Source organism: Melanostigma gelatinosum (assembly GCF_949748355.1).
Source record: "Melanostigma gelatinosum genome assembly, chromosome: 17".
In the NCBI taxonomy this organism is placed as follows: Eukaryota; Metazoa; Chordata; class Actinopteri; order Perciformes; family Zoarcidae; genus Melanostigma; species Melanostigma gelatinosum.
Window position 1 is genome coordinate 9606269 of NC_136650.1, and position 27971 is coordinate 9634239.

The 27971-nt window shown below is 42.0% G+C and overlaps 1 protein-coding gene across 1 annotated transcript; it reads left to right on the forward strand.

The window, feature by feature from the left end:
* Nucleotides 1-6: 6 nt before the first annotated feature.
* kmt2ba (lysine (K)-specific methyltransferase 2Ba) lies at nucleotides 7-27934 on the forward strand (the record flags this gene model as incomplete). Its single annotated transcript, XM_079287762.1, has 36 exons — nucleotides 7-309; nucleotides 2976-4437; nucleotides 4886-5052; nucleotides 6062-6145; nucleotides 6368-6524; nucleotides 8513-8786; nucleotides 9286-9347; nucleotides 9514-9747; nucleotides 10297-10406; nucleotides 12830-13663; nucleotides 13843-13956; nucleotides 14092-14238; nucleotides 14629-14721; nucleotides 14817-14934; nucleotides 15460-15573; nucleotides 15905-16095; nucleotides 16321-16422; nucleotides 16659-16769; nucleotides 17453-17529; nucleotides 17750-17931; nucleotides 18570-18655; nucleotides 19020-19154; nucleotides 19318-19476; nucleotides 19658-19775; nucleotides 19865-19943; nucleotides 20103-20263; nucleotides 20494-20655; nucleotides 20787-23124; nucleotides 23621-23740; nucleotides 24107-24225; nucleotides 24432-24557; nucleotides 24734-24986; nucleotides 25139-25249; nucleotides 25397-25480; nucleotides 25573-25702; nucleotides 26130-27934. 36 exons carry the CDS (start codon nucleotides 7-9, stop codon nucleotides 26403-26405), a joined length of 9393 nt encoding a protein of 3130 aa, XP_079143888.1. The 3' UTR covers nucleotides 26406-27934.
* Between the last annotated feature and the right edge of the window lie 37 nt (nucleotides 27935-27971).

Genomic DNA, 27971 nt, shown 5'->3' on the forward strand with positions numbered 1-27971 from the left:
TAAATAATGGCGGCATTGGGAGGCGGATTATCATCTCCCGCTACCGCTGCGGGCTTGAGCATTCAAGCCCCGGCCCGGGCTCGCTTCCCGGGTCGGCCGTGCACGGCTCGCAGCAGGTTGCGGTCGGAGAAACGTACCAAACGCGGAAGATTGGGCTCGGACGACGGGAAACTACCTGCCGAAGGGCCGAGGCCCGTAAACATCGGCCTGGCGTTGAGCGAGGACCCGTCCCTGCTGCGTCTGCTCGGGGTGGCGGAGAAGCACAGGAGGCAGAGAGATGCGGGCTTCGACTCCAGTAACAGTGAGGAGGTGAACAAGCTAACTGTACTATGTCAGCTAGATGGGTAACAATACGTCTAATGGGACACATATGTCCGTTTTTTTCTTTCAAAAGAACGACATTTAAATGAATTTGGATGTTACTTTCTGAAAGTATTGAAGCTAACGTAGAGCTAGTTAGCGGTAACTTGGCTAGTGAACACTAACCCCAAATAACATTGTAGCCAGCCGCCTGCCTGGCTAACGTTATCCTTCAGATTGGTTAATCGGTGAATATTTATTTGCGTTTACTATTAAGTTATTCATTGTTGATTTTCTGTTTTGAAGTTGCAAACAGAGATCGGCGTCGGTCCAGCAGAGTTTCTTTGCATGAAAAAAACATTAGCCGGGAAGTTTGGCGGTATGATAACAATCGTGAATGCGTTTTGTTGTGGAAACCAGTAGATGTCTTTGTTTATTCATCCCCTGACACGTTTTGTTGAGTTGAACTTTCCACACTGCGCTGACATACACTCGTTGGTAATCTTGTGGTGAAAACGTCGCTGCTGCTATCGTGGGGATCACGTTCTCCATGTTGGAGCGGTCAGCTGATTGCTCGGTGTTTTGAACGTGTGATGCGAGGGAGAGGCAAACAGAAACGTTACCTTCACGTTATAATAGAAAAGTCTAATTTGGATAATACACTGAAAGATGTTGCTCAGTGCCTTTCTAAAACCGAATTTGACATAGTGTATGTTAAACAAACATGATGCATCCATCATGCAGTATTATTGAGATTTGTGTACAGGTGAAGTAAACGAGGAATGAAAGCTTTCCCAACTTTTTACTTTTATAAGGTCAGTTTATTTTAAAGAGAGAGCAGAGTTCTCCCCTGATGGCCAGCATGCTCTAACAAGAGCACATTTGTGTTGCTTGCATAGGCTTTCTCACAGATGATGAGTTATTGCAAAGTGCCATTCCACCTGCTGAAATCAAGTCTTCATGGATGGAAGACAATCGTGTCTGCAGTCGTCTAGCCAAGAGACACTGAATGTGTGTGTGTCTTGTGCTGATGAACTGTCTGTTTTTATTGGTGTTGGGATTGCTGCTCTTGTGGGAATTTAGTATTGTTCTTCGGTTTGTTTCGGGGTGTCTTTTTTGGCTTGCTTCTTTGTTTTTCGTTAAAGGTTTTGGTTTACTACAACTGATCTTTTTCTCTCTGTATCTGCTCTAAAATGCAGACACACTTAAAATGGTATCGTGTTGGGCCACTTTATTTATTCTTTCCCATTCATTGTGATAGGTTTGCTAGACTAAAGGTTATAGATGCTCTGAGCACAGCCTTGCTTCCCAACTGGCAAGAGCTAGAGTAATTCATAATCTAACTACTGTATTTTATGCAAACTGATAATAGAGGACTTGAATCTACCACACTGTGTTCTTATTTTCAGCATTTCTTCATAGAAGCCAGTGTGTTAGATTCACTTCCAAGGTAGTCTTATTGTAGCTCCATCCAGACGATGATGATGATATATTGCCTAATCCAATTTTATTACTTAATCTCCAGAGCAGGGGCTTTAGTCTCTGACATCAGTTGGACCTCACTGACGCAATCCCTTTAGAGTGGACTGTAACAGAGTCACATGGCTCAAAGCTTGTGGGTGCTGATCAACTGGAGTACCACGCGTCACATAGTGCCACACTCAAGTGCTCTGCAGTTATTTGGGAAAGCTATCATAAAGAGGGATTCATCTCTGACAAATCTATGTAGTTGTTGTTTTGTGCATGGAGATGGATGTGAGTAATTGGAAGTTGCTGTATGCTTTTGATTTGCTGTAGCGTACAATCTTTGCATCTGAGCGGATGCTGGAGACTGACTGTGCTCCATAGGATCTATTTAAACTTTTGTAGCAATTGCGTTTGAATGTATTTCTAGTACTTTGCGTTTAGGGGAGAATTGGACAAATATGCACTGGTTTTTATTCCACTATAGCTTGAGTGCTACACTCTTGATTGATTTCAGAGAGGATATTGTTGCACATCTCACTAACAGTGAGACACGTGCCGAGGTGGTGCACAGTGAGATAATTCAGCACTGTTGTGATGCAACTCTGGAGTAAGGGTTTAGAGCCGTGCTGAACTGTATTGTCAGAAGGGCTAATGCCTGATAAACAAGATATGACTCAGAAGTGGGTGAGAAAGTACGAAAGCATCATCCCATCATAAATCAATTATTGTCTGACCCCACCCCTTTCGATTTTAAATTTGTTTTCCTACATGTTAACCTATATAAGATGGTGTTAGAACGTGGTATAATTAACCAGAATGACCAACCATTCAGGGGCTCTCAAAGTCTGCTCGTATTGGACGACCACCCTACCTAAAAGAGATGGATATCTTCTTAAAAACACTATGGTTCTGTAATTATCACAAAGCTAACAAACACGGTTATAAGTAATTTCAGTACGTTTGGCCTCAATAAATACGTAAAGATGCATATTAGGCGACATATATTTTTTGTCCTTAAATATTTATTTGCAAAAAACACGAACTCTAGATTTAATTTATTTTTTAAATATGTGATAGGGTAATCCGTACATTACATTCAGATGAGCAATAGTGGGCCTCTCTTGTACAGCATACCTGTCCGGTCTTCATTTCAATATTCTCAAATGTATTTTTGCCAATCAACGTATATATTTTGTGTGTTTTTTCAGGAGGAAGTTTTCACTGGATTTGGGACCTCAACAGTTGGTCCTCAGAAAGCTCCTCAGGCTTCGTTACTCAGCCAAGCAACGCCTCTGCAAGCTTCAGGCTGTTCTCTGTCAGCAAAGCCTCTCATTGGAAATATTACACCCAAGACCACAAAACCATCTCTTATTGGGAAAATTGTACCACGGGTCTCTAAAAAAGGCCACGGTGTCCAAGAGAGCCCAGAAAAAGACAAAGAAATACCCACGGTGGTAATTAAACTGCATGGCAAGCAGGTAGCTCTCACTGCAAAAGCCAAACATTCAGGCGAGCAGGCCTCAGGGAGACGGAGCAGTACAAGATCAGCTGACTTTCTCAGGAAAGCAGGAAAATCAGCACACTCAGGCAGTAGGCAAAACCAAACTGCCGCTACCTCAGCTGGTGGCACCAAGCAAGCCCCTAAGATCAGAGAACGAGGCGAGGTGTCAGAGGACTCAGACACAGACCAACCCCAGCTACAGAGATCTTTGAGAAGCATGAGGGGGTTTCGAATTAGGCACACCAGACGCACATCACAAGCAGTCGCTCTATCAATTACGTCCTTTCACAAAAGGAAGAGGAAGAGAATAGCTAAGGGTATGGGTGCTTCTCCAGAGGCTGGAGCTGAGGCTGGTGCCCAGAGTGGAGAGGAGGCAGCGATGCCCCTTCAGTGCAAAGCCACAGATTCCTCTGAAAGAAGAAAGCACAGAAGACGCAGGTCTGTGTTTGGTCACAAGCGAAAGCAACTAAAAAAAGCTCCAGATTTAAGACGTCCAAAAATGGGTCGCAATCGCATTAGGCGTGTTTTTTACACGTATGTGACAGAGCCCATTCCGATGACGCTGGACGAGAGCGAGCAGCAGCAGCAAAAGCAGAATATCACTTCATCTGAGGGTGAGCTGAGCTCGTTTCCTAAACAAGTCGAGAATAACTCATCCACTCCTGTAATGAGTGCACGGTCCTCGCGTGTTATTAAAACTCCAAAGAGGTTCTTGGACGAGGGAATTATTTCCTTTCCAAAGGGGCCTCTGTCAACATGGCTGAAAAGCCAACAGAGAGAGGACGGAAAACCAAGTCCATCACGTCACGAGTCAAGCTATGGTAGCGACTTGCTGCAGTCGGACAGTGAATTAATATCTGTGGCTGAGAGCCCATCTGCAGTGACAAAGTTCTCATCAAAGCCCAAGCCAGGAACGAGCCACCTAGAGATCTACGAGAACCTCAAAAAACTAACCTTGAAACTGGCAGAGAAGAAGAAAGGCCACTCCAACACAGAGGGGGATCATACACATGGTGACGGTTTGACCTCTCATGTCAGGAAGAGACGGCGGTCAAAGATCACGATGGAGGAGATGGACTCTCCTGGTGTTGTGAGGAAACTAGCCGTGTCGGTGAACGCTGATGTGAAAGCACTCTCACATTTGCCGTTGGGAGATACAGGCAGCAATAGTAAGAATCATTTCTTCTTTTTGTGTTATTGTTTTTGAAGATCTTGTTTTTACCGATGTGTCTTCCTGGAATTGAAAATTAACAAAATTTCTCTTAGATTAGTGAGATGTTTTTAATATCAATGGGACTACACAGTTGAATTCATGTTCAATTGAGAAAAAATAGTCAGCAGAGACTTACGCCTGTGGTTGATTTTATTTATTTATGCAATTTTTAAGATGTAGCTTTATTGGACAGGTCAAATTAGAAGAAATACCTACTAGAGAATGCAAAATCTCTAGGCTGAAGAACTCTATTAAAATATGGAATGTCTTGGAAATTGCAAAGAGATAATCAAACAAACTGAAGTGGTTATTTCACTGTTTAGTGTGTAGGTGTGTTTTCAATAGATGGTTTAGTTTGTTTGCACATCACACTGTTCACACATTATTCCCACTGTGTAATACAGATGAAGCAGGAGGCGTGGCTGCAGACTGTCATGAGGCATCAGAAGTCAGCGGGCCCAGCCATCGAATTGGTCTCAGTGGAGCCAATAAGACAATGCTCCACCTGCTGAAGAAAGCCAAAGTCCAGCTCATCAAGATTGATCAGCAGAAGCAGCTTAAGTTGTCACAGGTAAGAATCCAATCTCTGCACAAGTATAAAAGAAAGATGATTAAATAATTGTTCCTCAGGCAGGTACTTACGACTACACATAGATAGTCACTATAAATACTATGGCGGAAATTGTGTCAGTGATATTTGGCGTTTCCAGGCTCTCAAAAAGAGAATTTGTTGCCGCTCTGTTTTATATAATTGTGAGCTAAATATGTTTTGTTTTTGACTGTTGATCAGACAAAACAAGTAATTTACGGATGTCTCCCAGACTAAGGGCAAATAATCCTAATCGAGGGGACCACCCGGTTTACCAACCAGTATACCAGATATATGCGGGTAATTGGGGATTCACCAATCTAACTTTTTCAGTGCCGATACCGATATGTGGGTTTTGGGTATCGGCCGATACAGAGTACCGATCTGATACCAATGTTCAATTATTAAGCTCTATGCCTCACTGTGGGGAAGTGACTAGGATCATTCTTTTATGTGAATGGTAACGTCAGGCTTGACTTAAACATGGCTTTCTCAACTTTGAAAACAAAATATAACAAATAAATACAAAGATAGAAATTAATTGAATTATTATTAGAATAATAGATCATACACCAACAACTTGGTTAACAGGAACTACAATTCTAGTGTAAAGCTTTTTAAATGCAGACAAACTGATCTGAACTTAAACAGGGTCTCAAATTTCAATATATCATTTATTAAGTTTCTAAAACAACAAATTGAATTATATAGATTGGCCCCATTTTCACAAATACCCGATCCAGCGATTTGAGTCAATACCGGCCCCTATCAGCATCAGTGAATGCCTGCTGGTAATGACTCACTACATCCACAGAGCAAATGAAAGGAGGATTGTACACGTAACATTTGTTTAGCCATCTTATTTTAGTCTGAACTTTACAAGTCAGATTGAAAGTAGCATGGCTTTTTATTACAGAAGGTGCAGTAACGTAATGATGTTGTAGCATCTTTTACATAAGATCTTGTTTTTCTTCCTTGTCTGGTCCGGTAGTTGGGCTACAGAGAATCACGAGTGCCAGTGAGCGGAAGGAGGAGGAGGAGAGTTGGTGCATCTCCCAAAGATATCAGTCCTCAGGTAATACTTTCAACTTAAAAAAAGTGTTTTTTTTTTAATTGCCCATCCCTAGTATCATACTGTTTGTGTAATGTTGGACTAGATATTTAGAGGGCGCTTGTGTATCTCACAAGTGATGTTACCATCAGTTGTTTAAAGCCAGATATTTCTGCATTTTACAGTTTTTTATTTATTTTTTTATTTTATTTTATTTTATTTTTTTTTGTTTTGTTTGTTGTGCAGGAGCAGCTGCTTGGGGGTCCGAGGATCAAACATGTGTGTCGGGCAGCAGCAGTGGCGTTGGGGCAGCCCCGTGCCATGGTACCAGATGATATCCCCAGACTCAGCGCCCTGCCACTACACGAGAGAGAGGGCATCACTTTTTCTCCTGCAGCAGAAGGTACAGTGCATCCACGTGTGTTTCTTTTAAGCAGAATGCAGAAATTAACTTCTCTGTAGCTGTACAAGAGGAAGATCAGCACAGCAGTACTGTGTGTATATATACATTTTAATGGAGGTTTAATAAACAAGGGAGTTTTACATCAGTGCAATCATGGTTTACGATGACATTTTCCCTTGTTAGGATCTTGTTGAAGTGTCCAGAAACTGACACAGAACACAAAGGAGGGACCTCAAGCTCTCAATTTAGTAAAAGCACGCCTTGAAAAAAGTCTTAAAGCATTGAATTCAGTTTTCTCATGAAAGAAAGGATTTAGGAAGGACTAAAGTTTTTGTTGCCTGCTGTAGGCAGTGATGTTTGTTATAAAAATGTTTTCGTATCCAATTACGGGCTGTTGCACACTTCTGATCTAAAGGTAGGAATGATAGGACAGTGGATTGTGCATGCAGAAAGCGGTTCAATCCTTGTCATTCAGCACCATCTGACCTGTAGCAAACACTGTCACAGCTCATCAACTCATTATGGTCAAGTGCTGTTTTTAATGAAAACTTTTCAATTGAATTAATTATTTCGTTTATTGGTTAATTGGTTTTACGATGCATATTCAGATCTGCATTTATTCTAAGAATTATATCATTATAATTGATTGTTATATACTACTGTGAGATGTGTAAAAAAAAAAAAGGGACGTATATATATATATATATATATATATATATATATATATATATATATATATATATATATATATATATATATATATATATAATAAGGCCATATCGTCCCTACTGGTTCTCCATCATACTTTTATTAAGTTGCATTCTATGTGGTGTTAAAAATATCTTAAAATTTCTTCAATTTAAATGTAAGTTTCTGAATCCTTCAAAGACAAATTCAGAAGCTTACAGCGTATTGCAATGTGTGCAGCATCAATTGTTGCTACGGTGCAGTTGGAGTTTGTGGGACCCTGAAGTAGTCAGGATTACCACATCATTCAGATTGATACTGCATATGGCCATGCTCGCAGGTAGGTTATCTGTTTTTCAATCCAATTGCTCCTGAATTGCTTCATTAGCATTTCTGCCAGTTTTTCTTTGGCAAAGCTGCTCTGCTAATGTATTATCAAATCATTCACCATCTAAAATATTTCAAACTGGCATAGTTAAGCTTTTGCATTAATAAAAAACATAAACCAAAAAAAGATTATTTTGTAAAAGACCACAATTTTGAATAGATTTTGGCAAACGTAACCTGCTGAGCGCAAAACATAAAAACTGCTTTGTTAGCTCAATGTAGTTGTAACCAAGATATTTGCCAGCAAAAATATCTTTTGTCACACACAGATTAGCCACCGCTGTTGGAAAGCTTTACCCAACACTGGTCGAGTGATCATCACTCAGTATGAGGTGAGGAAGTGCCGTTTGACAAGTAGTCTCACTGCCCTGAATTATGTCTCCAAATGAACACATCTAGTGCTTTTGGGAAACACGGATCCTTACACAATGTTACTCCACCTACATTCTTCATTTAAAATTATGACAGTAATGTATTTCTGTGCCAGTTGGCATTAAAATACTACAACTTGGTGGTTGACCGGTTGTCAAAGAAATTTAGTTTCAAATCTATTTCTAGTAGTCTTCAACTCTAAAATGTCAGGTTATGGGATTTACACCAGGCAACAATGGATTTGTCAGAGACTCCTGATGTGTTCGTCCACTCCCTTAACTTTGTTCTAGAGTGACTTTTTCTTATTTCTTAACACTTCTGGCAGCCAGTAGTTCCTTGTAGCTGTAGAAACCAGACAAAAGACCAGTAAATGAGTTTATTTGCACCTTCAATCACAGCAGTTAGACCTGTAATGTATCCTGCAGACTGAATAGTAAGTTTTTGGCATCCACAGATGTCTCGCCCACATCACATGTACTTTAATTGTGATTGAAATGTATATTGTTGCTCTTTTACTCATCCTCTCTGTCTCTCGCTTGCAGATGTGGCAGATGATGACGACGATGAAGATGATCAGGGCAGGACTCAGTGGGTTGTCTCTCAGGAACAAATCCAGCGAAGGAGGAAGAGGGGGAGGGGGAAGGGCCTCAGGTTCAGAAAGAGGAAGACCCTGAGTACATATGCACCCGGGGGAATCCGTGCCCGGCGCTGTGGAGGCTGCAAAGGCTGTTTGATAGAGTATGACTGTGCAAAGTGTACCAATTGCCGCGATAAGCCCAAATTCGGGGGCCCCAACACCAAGCGTCAGTGTTGCATGTAAGTTAAACTAATCACAAATTCTGTTTGAGTTTATGGAGCCTTCTGGTGAATAGGCATATTTTGCTGTGCAAAATGTCTGTTGTGTGGGCATTTCTCACACGCCACGAGTGAGCTTTTGATGAAACTTAAGCAAATGTTTTAAAGGCAGTGGCACAGAAGACAAGAGCTGGCAGCATGAATACATCAACTATTCAAATATGAAGATTTCAAGTTGCACTTACTTTGTTATTAAAAATAAACTTTGGGCGAGCAGACGTCTAGTCAAGTGAAGAAATGCCTCAATGCGGTTAGGGTTCCCCTTCTAGGTTTAGCATTTTTGTACTTAAAACACGAAAATACCTTTTTATTTCTCTCTCTTAAAACACATTAAACAATCCAATTCATGAAGGCAAGTCGATTCTCATAGTTAAGCACATTCATTGATGTATTTTTTACTGTCACATTATAGTGACATTTGACTGTTTCTTGTCTCCCCCCCCCCCCCCCCCCCCCCCAGACATAGGAAGTGTGACCGGATTGAGAAGGCGAGGGCTGGTCGCGTCATCAAACCATTGAAGCGTATGTCTCTAATTATTAGAGGATGCTCTCGTTCTTCTCCCAGAGTGATTTGTGTCTCTTTAAAACTCATGTGCTGTAATTAATTCTCAAACAAATTTTAAAAACATACTATATCCAAATATCTAGTCTGTTTACAAAATGTTATTGTGGGGCTCCCCTTTCTCAGTCCGGGCGAGGCGTTTTGCGAGCTCGCTGTCGGGCAGCGAAGATGCGAACTGGTGGTTTGAAGGCGCAGACGGGGGATCGCCCTCGATGCAGCCTGGAGTCAGGAAACAGTCCCTGCGTAACATCACACCGCGCTCCTACAGCAGCCTGCTCAAGTCTGAGTCTGAGGAGGAAGAAGAAGATAAGGCACATAAATCGCCAGTCAAGCCAACTGTTGCTGCAGCTAGCAAACAAGGTAACTAAAGCTTTGTTTTTGTGACACAAACCTCTCGGCGTGTCTTTTCTTGTCACTGTATTGGTTTTGCAGATAGTGGCTTGAAGATCTATGACGTTCAGAGATTTGTTGCAGCTAGCGTATCACAAATGATCATAACTTTCATATTTCAGACATGGAACAGGTAACAGTTATAAAGATCGGTCAACAGTAGCACCATTTTCTCTTTCGATAATATAATGAAAGATTTTTGGGGCTACAAGACTGTTGTGATTGTGTTTTATATGTATTGCATTACGTACACTGCAGGATGTGGAGTGTTAAAAGGTAACCAACATACAATTTCCAAAAAACTACACATAGATACCATTGGTAAGGATCACAAAGTAAATGTGACGTAATGACAACTTGATGAACTTAAAGGTTTGAACAGATGAAGCCTCCTCAAACTCTCCCACTCAAGGCCCTTAAACTCTCGCAACAGCACTTCTCTAAAAAAACATTTTGAGGAGTTTCATCCACACAATAGAATCCGAATTTTGTCTCAGATCTTTTTTTCTCCAATTGGAGATCTCGCTCCTCAAGATGGCGGATCGCTGCCAGACGACCCTCCAGCTGAGGCGGTGAAGCCTCGCCGGCCGTTCTCCAGGGGAGCAGGGAGCAGACCCAGAGCTTCCAAGGTAAAAACATCCAGCAGATTTCCCTCCTCTCTTCCAGTGTTTCACCTGATCAAACCTGGGTCAAATTGTACTTTTATAAACTGTTTTTTTGCGTCATTTGGTGGTCTGTTGAAGTTCCAGAAAGGTGACGTTTTCAAATTTGATGATTAAAAAAAAAGTCATTGTTAAAATGATATATTTCTCCAATTTAAATTTGTCTGCTTAAATTAAGTGACTAAATTAAATCAGGATTTTGACAACCCAAATATCCCCAAGTAACACTTTGCCCAGGTCTGTGTCTCACGCTGTGTTTTTCACATTTTAATTTCACGTTCTTTGTTGGAATGAGTGAGTCAAATCATTCAAATTCACCCTTGCTAAACTTCTGTTTCTGACTTTTTGATTTTTCCTTCACATAAACACCTTGCATGTGCTTGACCTCCTTGACCTTTTATGAATTATAGATGTGTTCATGATAAAACGCAGTGCTGCTCTATCCAGACCTAGGACTTGAAATGTAATTTACATCTAAACTGGAAGGAAGAACTACTCATGTCATGGTTAAAGGACTAGTGTCTGGCATTTAGTGCCATGTAGTGGTCGCAGATTGCAGCCAATCCTTTAGACAAGCATTTTTACTTAAATATTTAGCCCACATGAGATTTACCGTACATGTTCCTCTGTGGTCATACATCTACAGCACAGCATTATGCACACACATGGTTTACAAAAGGGTTTATGCCCGGGACTTTGCATCACGAAAACAAAATCCGAGAACATGTGTTTAATTTCACTTTAACAAACCTAATGATTTCAAAACCCAACTAACAAAGATAGTACAAGCCTTTTGGTAACTGGTATATTTTTGATTAGGTCTCACACAGTATAAGTGATCAGTAAAATCTGCCATTGCTTTCTAACACCACTAACGTCAATGTTGAACGGCTGTTAGCTCAGATGAAACTTAAATCTTTGCTGTGCTCCTTGACTCTTTGCTTCTGCTTGTTGTAGTTTGCCTGTAATCACTTGCCTATCCAATCAAGCAAACTCGCCAATTACAAACCTTTTGCTTATCCACTGTCAAAGCTCTGTTTTTTTTTTTTTTACCGTTTTATATCTGCATTACTTGAATCCCTGACGTTCTTAATAAGACATTCCCCTATATTTATGCACAGACATTGCTTCCAAGTGATGAATTTATCTTCATCTGTGTTTGTTGCTTGTGAATTGGTGACGATTTCTGGTTTTGTCAAGTTATCATGACATGTACCCATGCATACACAAAAAACACCTGTGCGTACATCTTAAATTTTGAAACATCATGGCGACTGTCTGCTGCTCCTCATTGACTGTTGACTCATTGGTTTGTGTTGCCACAAGCCGATAACCCCATCTTGCTCCACCTTCACACATCAGCAACAAGGACGCCACCATATTTTGAAGAAGAGAATAACAAGGAAGCAAATGCACAAAATCATCATCAACTTGTGGTCTATATAAGTGGCATTGTAACCAAAGCGACAAGTGGCTTTCCCTGGTTTCACCTAATTTATGGGCTTTTGTTTGCTGCAGATTTGTCCCTGGTTGACTTTTATTTTATTTATTGGTTTATTTGATAAGGGACAGTGCACATTAATAAAAACATTGCTGTAAATGCGCCAGAGTTAGCCAAGAGGCTATTCATCTGTAGTCCCACATGGTTGTGGACAGTATGTTGGTGGGTGCAAAAGAAGAAAAGGATTGCGGGTTATTGGTGGAGACCCACTCTTCAGGAAATGCTCGTTGACGATACAAATGCATATATCTAATTGGAGTAAATGCATGTATATATTAGTATTCTACCATATTCTTTTTTTAAGCAGTCTTTCATGTAATGCGGCATCAAACTACACATTGCACAGGGAAAATACACAAACCTTCTAAAATGAACAAACTGAGAGAACGTTTCTACACTTTATCAACCTCAAACCTGCAGTTCCAGGTGTAGTGATAGGGAAGTGTAAATCTATCATTTTTGAAAATGTCTTTCACATCAAGGCGGTTGATTTCTCTCATGTTATCTGCCTATTTTCATTGTTCAGCTTATACATCAGAGATGTCAGCCTTTTTGACTGACACTTAACATGACAAATTATTTGTGAGTGTTTATAGTATATAGACAGTTATATACTAAATGTTAGCAAAATTATGTGCTAGTTGTTTAGTTTTGTGTTTTATCTAGCAGTCTTTAAACACCTTACTTAATGTGTGTCTCTGCTGTAGCTTAAGGCATCTTCTTTACCTTTTCTTACCTGTTATTCCTGGCTAACATTCTCAAAGCCATAGCTAGCTCTCCTTTTCTGTCACTTTGGCTGCTGCCGGTCGCCGTCTCTGCATGTCACTAGTATTCGTGTCACTTTGGTACCTGTCGTGCTGGTTGGCTTAGGCAGTCCCCTCCTCCACAGGAACAGGAGAACACGGAGGAGACGGAGCCCAGAGAAACTTTACCAGAAACCAGCCCACCCAGAAGCCCAATGCCGAAGCTGCAGCAGCAGCTCCAAATACACTTACGCCGTCTGCCTGATTTTATCGTGCAGTCTGCTCTGTCTTTGCCAAAAGAGAGTCCCCAAAGTCCGGATCAATGTGCTTCTCAGTCGCGTCCAATACTGTCCCAGCTTTTAACGCAGCCTGCCATTTCACATTCATCCCATTCCACACCCCAGTGTCCCCCAGAACTGTCCCAGCCTGCAACGCCTCCCGATTCTCCACTTTCACCGCATACTATAACAGACCCTACACATAAATCTCTGCTGTTACGTTTGCACCGTTTGCCCCAGGCCTTGGTGCAGTCAGCCTTGCATTTGCACAAATGTATATCATCACCATCTCAACAGCATCCCCAGTCCATCCTGCACTCAGCTCTGACAGAGGCTTCGGCAAAGTTGTGTTTTCAGGAACATCCGGAGTCTGAGGTGCAGGACCCAGATGTTTTGACTGAGACGCATAGAGCTAACAAAGATAAAACTGTACAAGTGCACCCTCAGACAGTCGATCCACACACAGAGTTACAGGAGGGCACGCAAGAGGAGCAGAAGGACAGAAGGGGCGATCGGCCTGAAGAGGACGGTTCTGTAAAAGAGACGGTGCTGAAAAACGGTCTCTCCACTGACAAACACTATGTCCTTCGTTCCCAGAATCCTGCAGAGTGTGCGTCAGTGAACACCCTGACTGGGTTAACTAATGGGTTTCCCCAAAAGGGCCTGTTGCAGAACAAGTTCAAGATTCGCGTAGACTTCAAGGTGAGGTTTTTCTCTTGTGTTGGGTGGCATTTATATCATTTTTAAATAAACTGCATTCATCCTAGTGTTAGAAATAATGACTTGAGCAAACTGCATGTTTATTATTGTGACATGTTGAGGACCGGCAATGTAACTAGTAGTTTAATCTTACTTTCTTTTTCTTTCCTTGTGTTTACCAGGAGGACTGTGCTGTCCAGAACGTCTGGCTAATGGGCGGCCTCAGCGTACTCACATCTGTCCCTACGACACCACAACCTGTCTGTCTGCTGTGCGCCAGTAAAGGACGCCATGAGGTAATTCTTTACCAGCGCTCGAGTAGTCTTTCTGTTGCTAATATCATATAAATCTCTCCAAGCCCATGTTTGGTTAGGTTTGTGTTGTGGTGCTCTGCAGGGCCAATAATAACTTTTGTTTCACACTTCCATCAGATGATATTCTGCCAGATCTGCTGTGAGCCTTTCCACAGTTTCTGCCTCTCGCCAGATGAACGCCCCCAGAAGGAGAACAAGGAGAACTGGTACTGCAGACGTTGCAAATTCTGTCACGTGTGTGGCCGCCGAAGCAAGAGCACAAAGGTATGCAACCCAGCATCACTTACAGTATGATGTAAAACTAAAGAATTCTCCTAAATGTGTTAAAGGATATGTTCTCAAGTCTATCTTCATGCAATAGTCGTGTTCCCATGTATACTTTGAAACTGGGATCACTTGCTGACTTGAAAAGTTGTGAACCGATCTTTTTAAATTGGGTTACATTCACAAACGCACTTGTAATGTACATAATAGAAAATATTTTATGTAATCACAAAGGATCAAAACTGGCAATTCATTTGTTACATTTTGCGATATAGAATTTCTTGTATGTAGCATGTTTGCAAATTTGAGAGCGATCGCATTCTAATGAGGTGCTAGTCAAATAGTTACACCATTAATTAACTCATAACTGATGTACTTTTTCCTCTCTAGCCAGTGTTACAGTGTCGGAGATGCCAAACCTCATACCACCCTTCCTGCTTGGGACCAACTTACCCTAAGCCTATGAACTGCAACATGCCCTGGGTATTTGCTTTAATAGCCATACATGTTTTTGTTTTGCCACATCCTAAGGATATCGAGTGATAAATCCTATAAAAAAATGTTTTGTGATTGTGCAGGTGTGCATGACATGCATTCGGTGTAAAAGCTGCGGCGTAACTCCTGGAAAGACTTGGGACTTGAACTGGAACCACGAGCAGGATCTTTGTCCTGACTGCACTTCTCTCCACAAAAAAGGTAAGACTTCAGTGTCTGTTTTAGAGGCCTTTTAGTCTTCTTTTTGAATGCCCAGTAAATGCATTGTTCAGAATCCTCCCTGACTCAGTTAAAGGTATGAAATGATAAAATTTCCTGAAAAATACTGTATCGTCTAATAATAAATGAATCAATCCCAATCATCAGTTATGAATCTCTTTGCTGTGTTTGGGATGTTTCTGGGCATCGTCAAAGAGCCTTTGGGCCCCATGTGTGGGTATATACTCCAGCCAATAAGCAAGGTGTGCAGCTCGTTCTCATTCCCAGGTGAAATACTGCTGCTTCGTCACGCCCCTCGGCGTCTGATACCAAGGCACAAGCAACCCTTTAGCGAGCCAACTTAGAATATGTGTGTTTACAAACGACAACCAACAATGCTGCAAAATACCTTTTACCCAAACAAGTCCAATGTTGTTTGGATGGATGACCTGGATTTGTATGCATAGTTAAAATGTCCGGCACTGGAAATGGATGATGTGACTGATATAAGATCTGTATCTACATCAGGTAATTTCTGCACAGTCTGCCACAAATGCTACGACGACAACAACCAACACGCACAGATGATTCAGTGTTCAAAGTGCAGCCACTGGATTCATTACACATGTGAAGGACTTTCAGGTGAGTCACACTCCGTTTAGTCATGAATGAAATTCCAAAGTGATCCAGAGTTTTCATTCCAACCAAACACTAAATATATCCCTGGACTAACGCCATCTTAAGTTTCTGTATATGGAAGAATAAGATGATTTCTAATAAGAGAGTGAATTAAATGTTGCCCAATGAAACATCCGTTGTTACATGTAAAATAATACAATGGTGCATGATTCAATTTCAACTACATCTTGATTACTTAAAGAGGGGCATATAGTATTATGTAGACAGTAATAATACTTCAGATCTAATCTTAATCAACAATATGGTGATTTAAACTGTCTGCCTGTCATTACAGATGAGCTGTATGGGTTGCTGTCAAGCCAGCCAGTGGACGTGTGTTTCACCTGCTCACCCTGCAGCGAGCACCAAACTGAACACAGCAGCTTGAAGAAGGAGCTGCAGAGCAGGCTGATAGCCGGGCTGAAGGAGTTACTCACTGACCTCCTCTCTGACGACACCACACAGCACCTCCTTACGTGTAAAGTGGTAAGAGCTTACCCATGGGACTTTGACAAATACTGTCCAAAGATCCTTATATTTGAGAGTAATAAACAAAAAACAAGCATACTGTTTAAAAGCTTTTACCTTCCCTTCAAGTCATCCTAATGCGTTTCTTTTCAAATTGTGAGTTTTCTGTATTGTTGTTTTTGGTCATGTCTACCAGATAGCAGGATTAGTCATCTTATTTAAACTGTTGTTTTTCTGTTTCAGTGTCGGGAACCAAACGACACACAATTTGTCAGTGAACAGCAACCAGTGTGTGATCTACAGGCAATGGAGAAGAAGTTTAAAGGGGGTGGTTACACCTCAATAGTGAGTATATTTGTCCTGATAAGCCGCTAAGAACAGCTCTTCCTGTTTTTATTCCTATGTATGTACCAACGCAGACAGTAATAGATACAATACAGCAAATGTTGCCACACTCGGCTGAAAGAAATCAATACAAATGGTAATGAAATCAGTTATGTCATTCTTTTTCTGAAACCCACTCTTGCGAGATGCTTGTGATTGAATCCCTGACCTCCTCTTTTTCTTTCTTGCTTCCTCAGAAAGCTTTCCATGCTGATGTCGCCTCTGTGATGAGGAAGTGGTTGAAGGAGGAGGAGCTTCTCCCCGAGGACCAGAGACCGACCAGTCAGGCCAGGGCACGCTATGTCAAAGTAAGCTTCCCTTCCAAATCTTCCACGGTTTAAGTGTTTTCATGGTTATCTTTGTCTTATTTGACCAGCTGGAATGTGGAGCTGAGTCATTAAATAAATATTAAAAATGTTGTCCATATAGACACCATTATTCACCATGATTTTACCGTTGATCTACCGTACTTTTCGGACTATAGAGCGCACCCGTATATAGGCCGCACCTGCTGATTTGCAAAAGAAAAAATAAGTTGTACACAGATAAGCCGCACTGGTCTATAAGCCGCAGGTGTCCCCGTTGAACGGCAAGATGCTTTTAACAGTACTAAAGTTGTCTTCTTCTCTGAACATCATAACATGTCGCTAGCTTCTAAGCTAATTTTAACATTACCGCCAATGGGGAAATGCTAACCGTGATTAGCATTAGCGAATATAATATGTCTTCGTACATCTTTTCATGCAGACATACTTACAGACTAAGGTCTCTCAAGGCTACCAAACGGAAGAAGTAAAACGAAGCAGCGTGTCTTCTCATTAGAATCTAAAAGCAACGAGGCAATAACTGTTGTTGCTCGTAGCTCTGCTAGCTGCTAGCACAACAGCTACGGTATTCAGAAGCTACGAGCAACAACAGTTATTGCCTCGTTGCTTTTAGAGCGGCTTATAGTCCGAAAAGTACGGTAACTTAAATTTTCTCTTTCTTGCAGCTGATTGAGCAGGTGTTCAGTTGGTTTCCTGCAAGCTTTCTGAAAAAGGGAAACACATTTGCCCATGAATTCCCAAGGTAATTGCCATGTGCAGTAAACCAAACATTATCCCCTCAATATCTACACATTAATTATTCCCTCATGTATATTTTAGCTTTTCATTATAGAAGCTTTAGGCATGTGTTTAGTCAAATAAGAAATAAAAGGCCGTAAAAGTGTCACTCATGGCGCAGTTCTCTCAAATGTCCTTTCTGCCCCATGTCTGCTGTCTTACGGTCCTTATCCTTCACTCTGTAGTGGCATGCTCCCTGAGGCGGTCCTCCCACCATCTAAGGAGCACAGCTATGCACAGTGGCTGGAAAGGACATATCAGCCCAAAGACACTCGGGGCCTACAGGCGGGGAAAACTGACTCGGTGCTATCCTCAGTCACTACACAGCAGTCTGATGTACCGCATGGCCACCCTCTGCATTCACGTGGTATGGAAACTATTGTAGCCTGTTCTGTATCATTTCTGCTGACGGATGTGATCTTTGTCAGAACCTCTGGACACCCAACTGCTGTTAATTTTTAGGAGGGAAGGATCATATCTTTACAGATTTCACATTTGCAAATTCAAAAATGATGTGCTATCTGGTATTTATTCGGTCAACAATACTCGTAACTTTTTCCAATGTTTTTGTGTCCTTTGATGGGCAGCGCCTTTTAATGGGAGCTCTGCCACCATAGGTATATGAATGTGTGAGTGTGAATTGGTGAATGAGAGGCAAATTGTAAAGCGTTTTGTCCCGTAAGGTTGAAAGGCGCTATATAAATGCAGTCCAAGATTATGATAAGTTTAACATGAATACATTATTTATTTTAGGAATGAGGGTTCTCCTAACAGTGGTGTTATATTAGAAAAATGAACATGGCAATCTAAAGATATTATTGTTCTCTTCACATTTTTGTGTTTGTAAGATTACTGATATTCTAAATTATCAAATCAAACAGATTACAGGTATCTGTTATTGTAGCTCTCGAATGCCGCATGGGTACGTCTCTTATTTAACACATTTTGGCGTTCTCAGGATTAAAACGTATGCATTTGTTAATTTGGTCCCCTTTCTTTCTTCAGGTGTGAAGAGTGATGTGAAAACAACCAAGACTGAAGATATGAGGCAGTGTGCCCTGTGTCAACAAAATGGAGACTGTGCTCCGAAGGTGAGTTTGACTGTTTTTGCTACAAGGGCTGCAACTAATGCATACATGAATCTGCAGATTATTTTCTTGATTAATCAACACATTAGAAAGAAGTAAAAAAGAAAAGAAAAAAAACACAACACCTACAGTCCAAGGTGACTTCAAAACCCAAAGATATTCAACCAATGTTTCAAGCTCCACTCGCAAATTCTCATAAGAAGTAACTACTTGAACACAAACAGGATGCATCATGTTTTCAGGGACTGTACATGACAACTGTTCTGAGTAGACATGTTTCTAAATGTCCTGCATGTCATCTTACACTATTAAAAAGTGGCTACTCTACTGCTAATTAAGTGATGTGAATGTGTTTTCCCCCTGATAGGATGCAGGACGGCTGTTGTACTTGGGACAGAATGAGTGGGCCCACATTAACTGCTGCCTGTGGTCTGCAGAGGTGTATGAAGAGAATAGTGCTCTTTTGCAAGTGCACAGCGCTGTCTCAAGAGGGCGCCACCTGGTAAGATATTACCAGGAAACAAAATATAAGGGGTTTTTTTGTAGCTAGATGTTTATTTGTCAAGTGTTGAAGGATTGACACAAGTTCCGTAACTCTGTGAACGACCTGTGTGGACGGTATTGTGTATAGGAAAGTAACATTATTTGTGTCCTTCATTCTGCAGCGTTGTGATCGTTGTGGGCAGTCGGGGGCCACTGTGGGCTGCTGTCTTTCCACCTGCCAGAGTAATTTCCACTTCATGTGCGCTCGTGCCCAGAACTGTGTGTTTCAGCAGGACAGGAAGGTGTACTGCTTCAATCACAGGGATCTTGTCAGTGCGAAGGTATAAACGCTATATCCCCCCAAAATGTATCTTTTATTTGTATCATAGTTACATATTAACATTTTTACCAGAAGGGAAAACATTGCTCCATCCGTTTACCCACGCACACCTCACACCTTCTGATTTTCTCTACATTGTATTGATTTAAGTTTTACCAAACTCTACTACCTTATCATACTAGATGGTGTCTGGGAGAGGGTTTGAAGTGCCTCGACGGGTATATGTGGACTTTGATGGGATCAATCTTAGGAGAAAGTTCCTCACAGGCCTTGACCCAGATTCCATAAACATGACCATAGGTAAGAATATCATACTACTTACTACTACTACTAACCAGACTGCCTTTAATCTGCTGTAACGTGTTATCTTTCCTTTATCATTTTTCCAGGCTCTCTGCAGATTCAAAAACTTGGTGTGTTGTCTGAGCTGTCTTCAAATGGGAGGATGCTGTATCCTGTTGGTTATCAGTAAGTGCTCATTGTCATTATACAACTGGTAGCCTTATCTCTTAGTATGTTTGTTTGAAAAACCCAAATACCGTTTGGAACTTTGGTGCTGAATGTAGCATAATTATTACTCATTTTGTTTATTTACATGAACGCATTCTTCCTCCATTCCTTTTCCAGATGTTCTCGGTTGTACTGGAGCACTGTGGACCCCCGCAGACGTTGCAAGTACACCTGTAAGGTGACAGAAGTGAGCACACCTCTCCCTGGTGAGGAACAAGACCCGAGATGGGACAAAGAAGAGAATCACACCATAGTCCACAGCCCCAACCGCAACAGAGGTCAGCAGGAACTTTCACTTTTTTTTTTTTTTTTTAATTAAAAGCCTGGCTTACTGCTGGCACTCACAGAAAAAGTTTTGGTAAAAGTACAGCCCTGACGAGAAACTTTGAAAAAGCTTCCTAGTCCTTGAAATAATTAAGCTAAATCATTCATTAAAACTGATCCAACTGTTCTTTTGGTTTCCATGAAATGTTACTTTTTCAACGTGACACCTTTGCTTCTTTGCCAGATATGGATTCCCCAGATTGCTTAAGTTCTTCATCCAGCCCTATAAAGTCCGCTACTCCATCACCCAACTCTAAACAGCACAACACACCTGGTTCCAAAAGTCCTGGTTACACACAGACCAGGAGACCAGCAGGAGGATCATCCCGACCTCTTCCATCTCCAGGTAAATAGTTTAAGAAGTTGGAAAACTTTTTTTTCCTTTGTTTTGAATGAGTCACATCTTACTGTGTTTTTGAGTCGACCCTATAAATTAGCATTGTTTCCTCTTCTTTACAATGTTATTTGATGATTCAGGGTCAGCTCTTCCCAAATCACATCACGTCCTGACATTGAGGGACCTGGAGGACACCCGTCGGCCGCGCAGGCTCTCATCAAGAAGCCGCTGCAGTTCCTCGCCAACAGACAGCGACCCATCTGTACCGATGACCCTCCGCTCTGGTGGCACCATCCAGTCCAGGTGTGCCCTGTTCAGCTCCCCTCCGAGGTCATCAAACCTGGGTGCAGCCTCGCCTCCTCTGTCACAACAAAACTCAGCATCACCGGTCTGGAGCTCCCCGCCTCGATCCAACTCCAGCATTTCTGCAGGGTTGTCACCTCGAAGAGGAGCAATCACTCACTCTCCCAGAGGGAGGCAGAACTTCAAAATCACCACTCCAGTTTCTGCAGAGGTTCCCCAAGACTTCCTCGCATCATCTGAGGCAGAAGATGCAGCAGTGGCAACAACCAATGGGATCTCACTAGCCCCTGATAACCTGGAAGAGGAGGTAGCTCACCTGATGGCCCAGGAGCTGCCTTACACTGTGTTTGATACTGACACAGAGGTAGCAGTGGCCTCCATGCTGGATGCTAAGCTTGAGTTTGACGAGGCTCTGCTCACGGAGAACGTGACACTTCACTGCGGAGCACAAGGCGGGAGAGGAGAGGTTGAAGGCGTAGTGCCAGATGTGGGAATGCAGGTAGATAATCGTGAAAATTACGAAGATGAAGACTCCAGCCATTACTTAAAATTTTCACGTACAGTGGTGTGCGACGCAGCTAGCAGCTCAGAAACCTCAGGACAGCTCCCTTCAACACAGTCGATCTCACAGTTAGATGGAGCGGACGGCGGGTCAGAGAGTGATGAAAGCGAGGTGGTGGATGATGAAGCTCGGGACACAAAAGGAGAATATGGAGAGAATACGATTCACAGCAACCATAATACACCTACTAAACAGCTAACGGTCTCTCTAAAGAGGTTGGAGCCCATCTACACCGTGTCAAAGTCAGCTGAGCCAGAGGTTCAGGAAAGTTACCCACCATCTGATGTTCTTGAAGCAGGTTACGGAAACGATGATCTGTCATTTCAGGAGGAAGTGGTCCTGATGAGCTCTGAAACATCAAAACCTCAAAATGAGGTGTTTTTAGATTCCGCTACAGGCCATTTCATTTCTACTGGAGATGGCACTGTGGTGGGCCCAAATGTCATCGAAGTTGGCGCTAAAGAGGACAGTAGCTCATCGACCGACTCCGTTGAAGGATTTAAAGATGATTTGAATGACCCGGACTACTCTCCAGAGCGTAAAACCAAAAAATCTCCCACAACTCAGTTGAAATGCGTCATTGTGAAGACAAAACGTCCGGTATCAAATCTCAAGCGCTTGTCGCCAAAACCGTGTCTTCCACAGCAGCGCAAACTCAAATTGATGTTGCCCCTTCGACCTACACAGACTGTAAAAATTGCATTGGCTTCCCCTGCTGCCGCCACAGTTTGTCCAGTTCCACGCACAGTTACCTCCCCCATTGTGATCAATGGTTTAAACGTACCTATCCAGCCTGGTGCCTCACAGGGAAGAACCATCGCCATTCGCTTGGACAACTCCAGGACAGGAAGTCAGCAGCAAGTTGCGATTCAGAATCAAGCTGCAGCCACTAGCTCGCCCCCGGCTCCTGCCCCTCAGGTCCTTCTAGTCAACCGACAAGGTCAGATTCTTATCAAAGACCCTAGGTCAAATACCTATCAGTCCCTCAGTACAAACTCTCCTGCCTACAACAAAATAAGCCAGATTGCCAAGATTCTCCACAGTGGTAATGCGCTGCAGCGCTCAGTCCCTCGTGTTATAATAAAGCCTCGTTCCAGCCTCTCCGCCACAAACGTCCCCTCTGCCGGTAACAACACGACGACATCCGAGAGAAAAGTCGTTTTTAGAGTCGTGCCTGTGAAAAGCATTGTAACTCTAGCTCCCACAACTCCTGTCAGTGTGCAGAGTGTTCCTGAAGCAACTTTCGCCAACATTCAAGAAAGCACAGCCCAGGCTATTATTGACAGAGCCATGGCTACCCACCGCGACGAGCCAAAGACAAAACCAATCATCCTCAGTAAAATGATGCAACCAAAGGCCGAACTTCACAGGCCGTCCCAGTTTCAGGTTGCAGAGGTATCAAATCAGTTGCCAGCTGCACCCTTGGCATCCCCTAGTGGTTTCCTCAATAAACCAAGCACACAAACCAACACACAACCAACACCTGCTTCATCACGCCACCAGGTGAGAGTGAAGAAAGTGTCATCGATGTCTGAGCGGCCCTCCAAGAAGAAATCCAAGATGGACTTCTTGAGAGATCCATCAAGTGAGCTGGGTGAAGTTAATGATGCAAGGTATTCAAAGATTTGATTCTTCTCGTTGTTTTTACTGCAATGTACAAGAAAAAATATGATTTATTAAAAAAAAAAAAAACTACCAAAGTACACAAGTGCATTGTCCAAAAAGTAACTTTGTGCTGCAATGCACGTTTAGGTTACAGCCTAGGATAAACTATTATTGAGGCTGCAGCAATTGGCTATTTACATTATTGATAAAAGTACAGATAATTGTGTGATAAACTGTGTTGTTAAATGTTCTGCATGATGTATTTTTAATGTTGTCTGCATTATTTTAAACCTTTAAAAAACATCACCTGTCCATTTTCATGCAGTCATCTTTAAGATTCTTGGTATGTTCACTTGGCAAGTCTGTCTGTCGTCATATATTGTTGTAAGCGCGTACACTTTGACAACCCTAATGAAGAGAACAGCGACAGCACTCTTGTTTTTGTGAAAGTCTCAGGAATTGGTGTACTACGTCGTCTAAATGTTTCTTGTTTTCTTCCAACAGACCGAGTGGTGTGAGAATGAAAGCTCCATCAATGAAGGATGTCCTCGATATGGACCAGGAGAAAATGTTGCGTGAGCCTGAGCAGTTGAGAATTACTGCTCCACCTACTACACCGCCCAGGTTAGTTCAACTCAGAGGTCCCCTCATTAAGAGCCTTCTTACTTTTCTATAAAGTAAAGAGGCAAATTATTTGCGTCAGGTAACATGAATTTAAAGATGAATGTTTACCCACCTCCATGTTTGAGGGTCAGAATTTTAAACAATTTTAATTTCATACGGTGGAAATTCTGGATTAATAGCGATTTAAGGACATTTTAAAGCAACGTTGTGTTTAAAGAAATGTAAGTAGTATTGCTTGATGAACAAAATGCATAAGTTCTCTGCACATGCCCGTACATTATTGAATTGTGTTAATTATTTCTTCCTCAAATGTGGTATAATACTCAGATTTATTTTTGGACTTAATTGTTTGCTCTTTCTGCTCAGGCCTCCTCTGGTTGAGAATCCTCCCGCACGGGCACAAATCAACAGTCAGAGTCAGGGTAAAACACACACGTGGGTCAGTGCTCGCCGTGGAGAACTCTCCGAATGGGGCCCTTATTCAGGTTTGCAAATAATTTTATGTGTAATTTGTTTTTTTTGGATGTCCATCAGTAATCACCAGCTTAACGGCTACTCTTCCCGATAATTTTAACAATTTAATGTGGAAACAATCTTGAAATATTGTCTTAACACTAGCTTTTCAGTAAATGTTGTATGTGACATTTTTTTATATTATTTTTTTACAATTACGGCTCATTTAATTCTACAGGTTTTAGCTCGGAAGAAGATGCATCTGCACCCAAACACAGAAAGAGGACATACATGAACCAGCCCCACCTGCGTTTTGAAATCACGAGTGATGATGGCTTCAGTGTTAAAGCTAACAGCATAGAGGGTAAGAGCTGCTTGGTTACTGTCCTGTGCTCTGACTATGTAAACAATGCTGATGAATAGTCTGCCATGCATGATGTGAGCTACATAATGTTTGAGAAGAGCAACTAAAAGGAGAAAATTGTCAGCGTGTCTGCAGCTTCACTCTCTCACACCCTCCTTATGTCTCGCCTCCCTCAGTCGCCTGGCGTGCGGTAATTGACGGCGTCCTGGAAGCTCGAGCGGGCTTCCATCTGAAGCAGCTGCCTCTGGGCGGGATGAGCGGGCCGCGGGTGCTCGGCGTCGTCCACGATGCCGTCATCTTCCTGCTGGAGCAACTGCAGGGTGCCGCAAACTGCAAACTGCACCGCTTCCGCTTCCACCGCTGTGATGACATTGAGGAAGAGCTTCCCCTCAATCAAAGTGGCTGCGCTCGGACTGAAGTCTACACACGGTACAGACGGTTAATTTTTTTGTCATAACTGTTTTTATTATTATGATGTTATAAGAGTTTGATGTTGTGGCTTGGTTTATGTGTTTCTGTTTCTTGTCTGACTTAAAATGCACTTGAAATTGATTTATTATAATTTTTTTTCCTATAATCAGGAAAGCGACTTTTGATATGTTCAACTTCCTGGCATCACAGCACAGAGAGCTCCCTGTCATCGTGGGCCCCTTTGATGAGGAGGAGGATGAATTCCCACTGAAATCTTCCAGGTTAGGGGATTACCTTTGGGGCACTTTCTTGATCCTAACCTCAAAGTTTAAACCCGCTGCACTCCAATGAACAGGAATTCTACAGATGGTAATTTAGCTGGAGCATTTCCATATTGACGCCACCTTTTCTGTGTCTCACTCTGACAGGCGAGCCACCAGCAGTGAGCTTCCCATGGCAATGAGATTCAGACACCTGGAAAAAATCTCCAAAGAAGCAGTAGGAGTTTACAGGTCAACAAAAAACGAAAAGAAAAACATGAGATTTTATTCATGTCCCAAATGATTTGTGTGCTGAAATGTATTTAACTGTAATCCTCTCTTAGATCTGAAATTCATGGTCGCGGCCTTTTCTGCAAAAGAAACATCGAGGCTGGCGAGATGGTGATCGAGTACGCCGGCACAGTCATTCGCGCTGTTCTGACTGATAAGCGGGAGAAATATTATGACGGCAAGGTAAGTAAACAAAATAAAATAATGGTTGTTCTTAGAAGTCATCATCATAATGACAGTCATAGTTTCTGCTTCCATTATCGTGCGTGTTCATTCCTGTTTAATGTAGAGCTGCAACAATTAATCGATCAGTTGTCTGCTGTTACATTAATCGGGATTAGTTGCACCCTACTTTTAATGAGAAGCGGGAGTAGTCTCATGAAATGGGATGTAGGTTGGTAATTTGAATCTAGTGCAAAAGTGCAGACACCACCACAAACAATGAATAATATTGTGAGGGTAGTAATATTAAGAGGGGTAACAACAGAATGGAAATACTTTAAAATGGCTATTGCAGAAACAATGCCGACCACAAGTTATCAAAAACTGGATTTAATTTCATGATGTGAAAAAACCCGACTAACTGGGTTGTTAAATCACTCTCCATCAGGGCATTGGCTGTTACATGTTCCGCATCGACGACTTCGACGTGGTGGACGCGACGATGCAAGGCAACGCGGCTCGTTTCATCAACCACTCGTGCGAGCCGAACTGCTACTCCCGCGTCATCAACGTGGACGGCCGCAAGCACATCGTCATCTTCGCCCTGAGAAAGATCTACCGGGGCGAAGAACTGACCTACGACTACAAGTTCCCCATCGAGGACGAGAACAGCAAGCTGCACTGCAACTGCTCGACGAGACGCTGCCGTCGCTTCTTAAACTAGTACAACACACACACGCCACATACCGATAGCCATCTTGGTTAATGCACTTGAAATTAGGAGGCGGACTTTGATAAACTGATTATGGCGACTTTTGTGACGTGGCCTGAAAATCTTCACCATGTTGGAAGCTTTATTAAAGACTGATGGAGGACAGCATGCGTTTTGCTCATTTCTGTCCTCTGACCTGCTGTCGCACAAACCAGATAAGAGCCATATGTCGAAGCGTAGGATGAATACTATTTATGTGATTTCAGACTGCAGGATTGTTGGTCTGTTGAAGTAGGAAGTGCAATTAAGGACAACTGCACTCTTTTTGGACTGTACTGCTTTACCATCTCATACAACACGTTCTTTCAGTTTAACATTGTTGAATTTGTCAGTAGCCTCTGCTGGAACTGGGGCCAAACAGCCGGGAGGCAATTATTACCAGCTACAGACGGTGCAAACTGAAACAACCTGATTGCAGCTATTAGTGAGTTAAGGGGGATCTATTGTTATGCTGTAAATACACGGTCACAGAGAAGGATGAGGAGAATTTATTCAGCACCTTACTTTGATACAACCATCTCTAGCAGTAAACATGTTTGACTCAAGGCACCTTGTGTACATTGTAGTGTCGCTACATTTTAACCTTGGTCTGGATACCACAAGTCGTGTGAGGGGACTCCAATATTTTAGGTGAAGGTGACAAACCCAAACCCCCCCCCTCCCCCTTTCCTCATTCATTCAGTTGAAATTTCCCATTTTTATTTGTGACGGCAGAGATGCTGTGATCTAAATGCTTTTATCCTGCCATTACAGTCCGTTCTCTGTTTGTTACTTTGTACTGTTTGTGGATTTTTAGGTCTATGGGGGAGAGTTTTCTTGGTGCAGGGTTCTAACTGAATATAGTGATCTTGCTCTGCACAGTACCCTATAAATCGTTTTGTATATTTGAATAATAAATGTGTATCCAACAAGCTGATGGAAATAAATGTGTTTGCGCTTTTAACTTTCTATTTGTAAGTAATGGAACAGAAGCTATTGTAGTGAGTTAAGTTAATTTCTTCCTCCTGTTTGTCTCTCACAGGTGTACTACCTCAAAGGAATTTGTTACAAAGCAAGAATCATTTTATTACACAACACATTAGTGGAAAACAACTTCCTCCTTTCCCCCTTGTTCAATCTTTCGAATCATTTCTTCTTAGTACAAAAGAAACATCAATACTAATAAACAATGACTTGCTTTTATACCTGCAATTATTCTGAAAGAATAGGTGGCCACCATTTTTTTTGTGCTCATTTTCCCTGTGCAGTCACACCCAGCTGATGGATGTAGGTAGGACACTGGAGTGTAGGTTGAAGGCTAAATGCTGTGGAAGTGTTTTTTTGTTTTTTTCAGGCTTAATAAGTGACTCTCAAAGCTTTGTTTATTAGCTCACTATGGATCCTTACCTGTACATAGTTGTATAAAGAATTTCTAAACCTGTTAAATATTTTTTTACCTACTTTTTTTTAATTTTTTTTATGTTCAATAAAAATTGTAAATGTTCAAAATTTGCCATCCATTTGCCAATGTTTTTACAA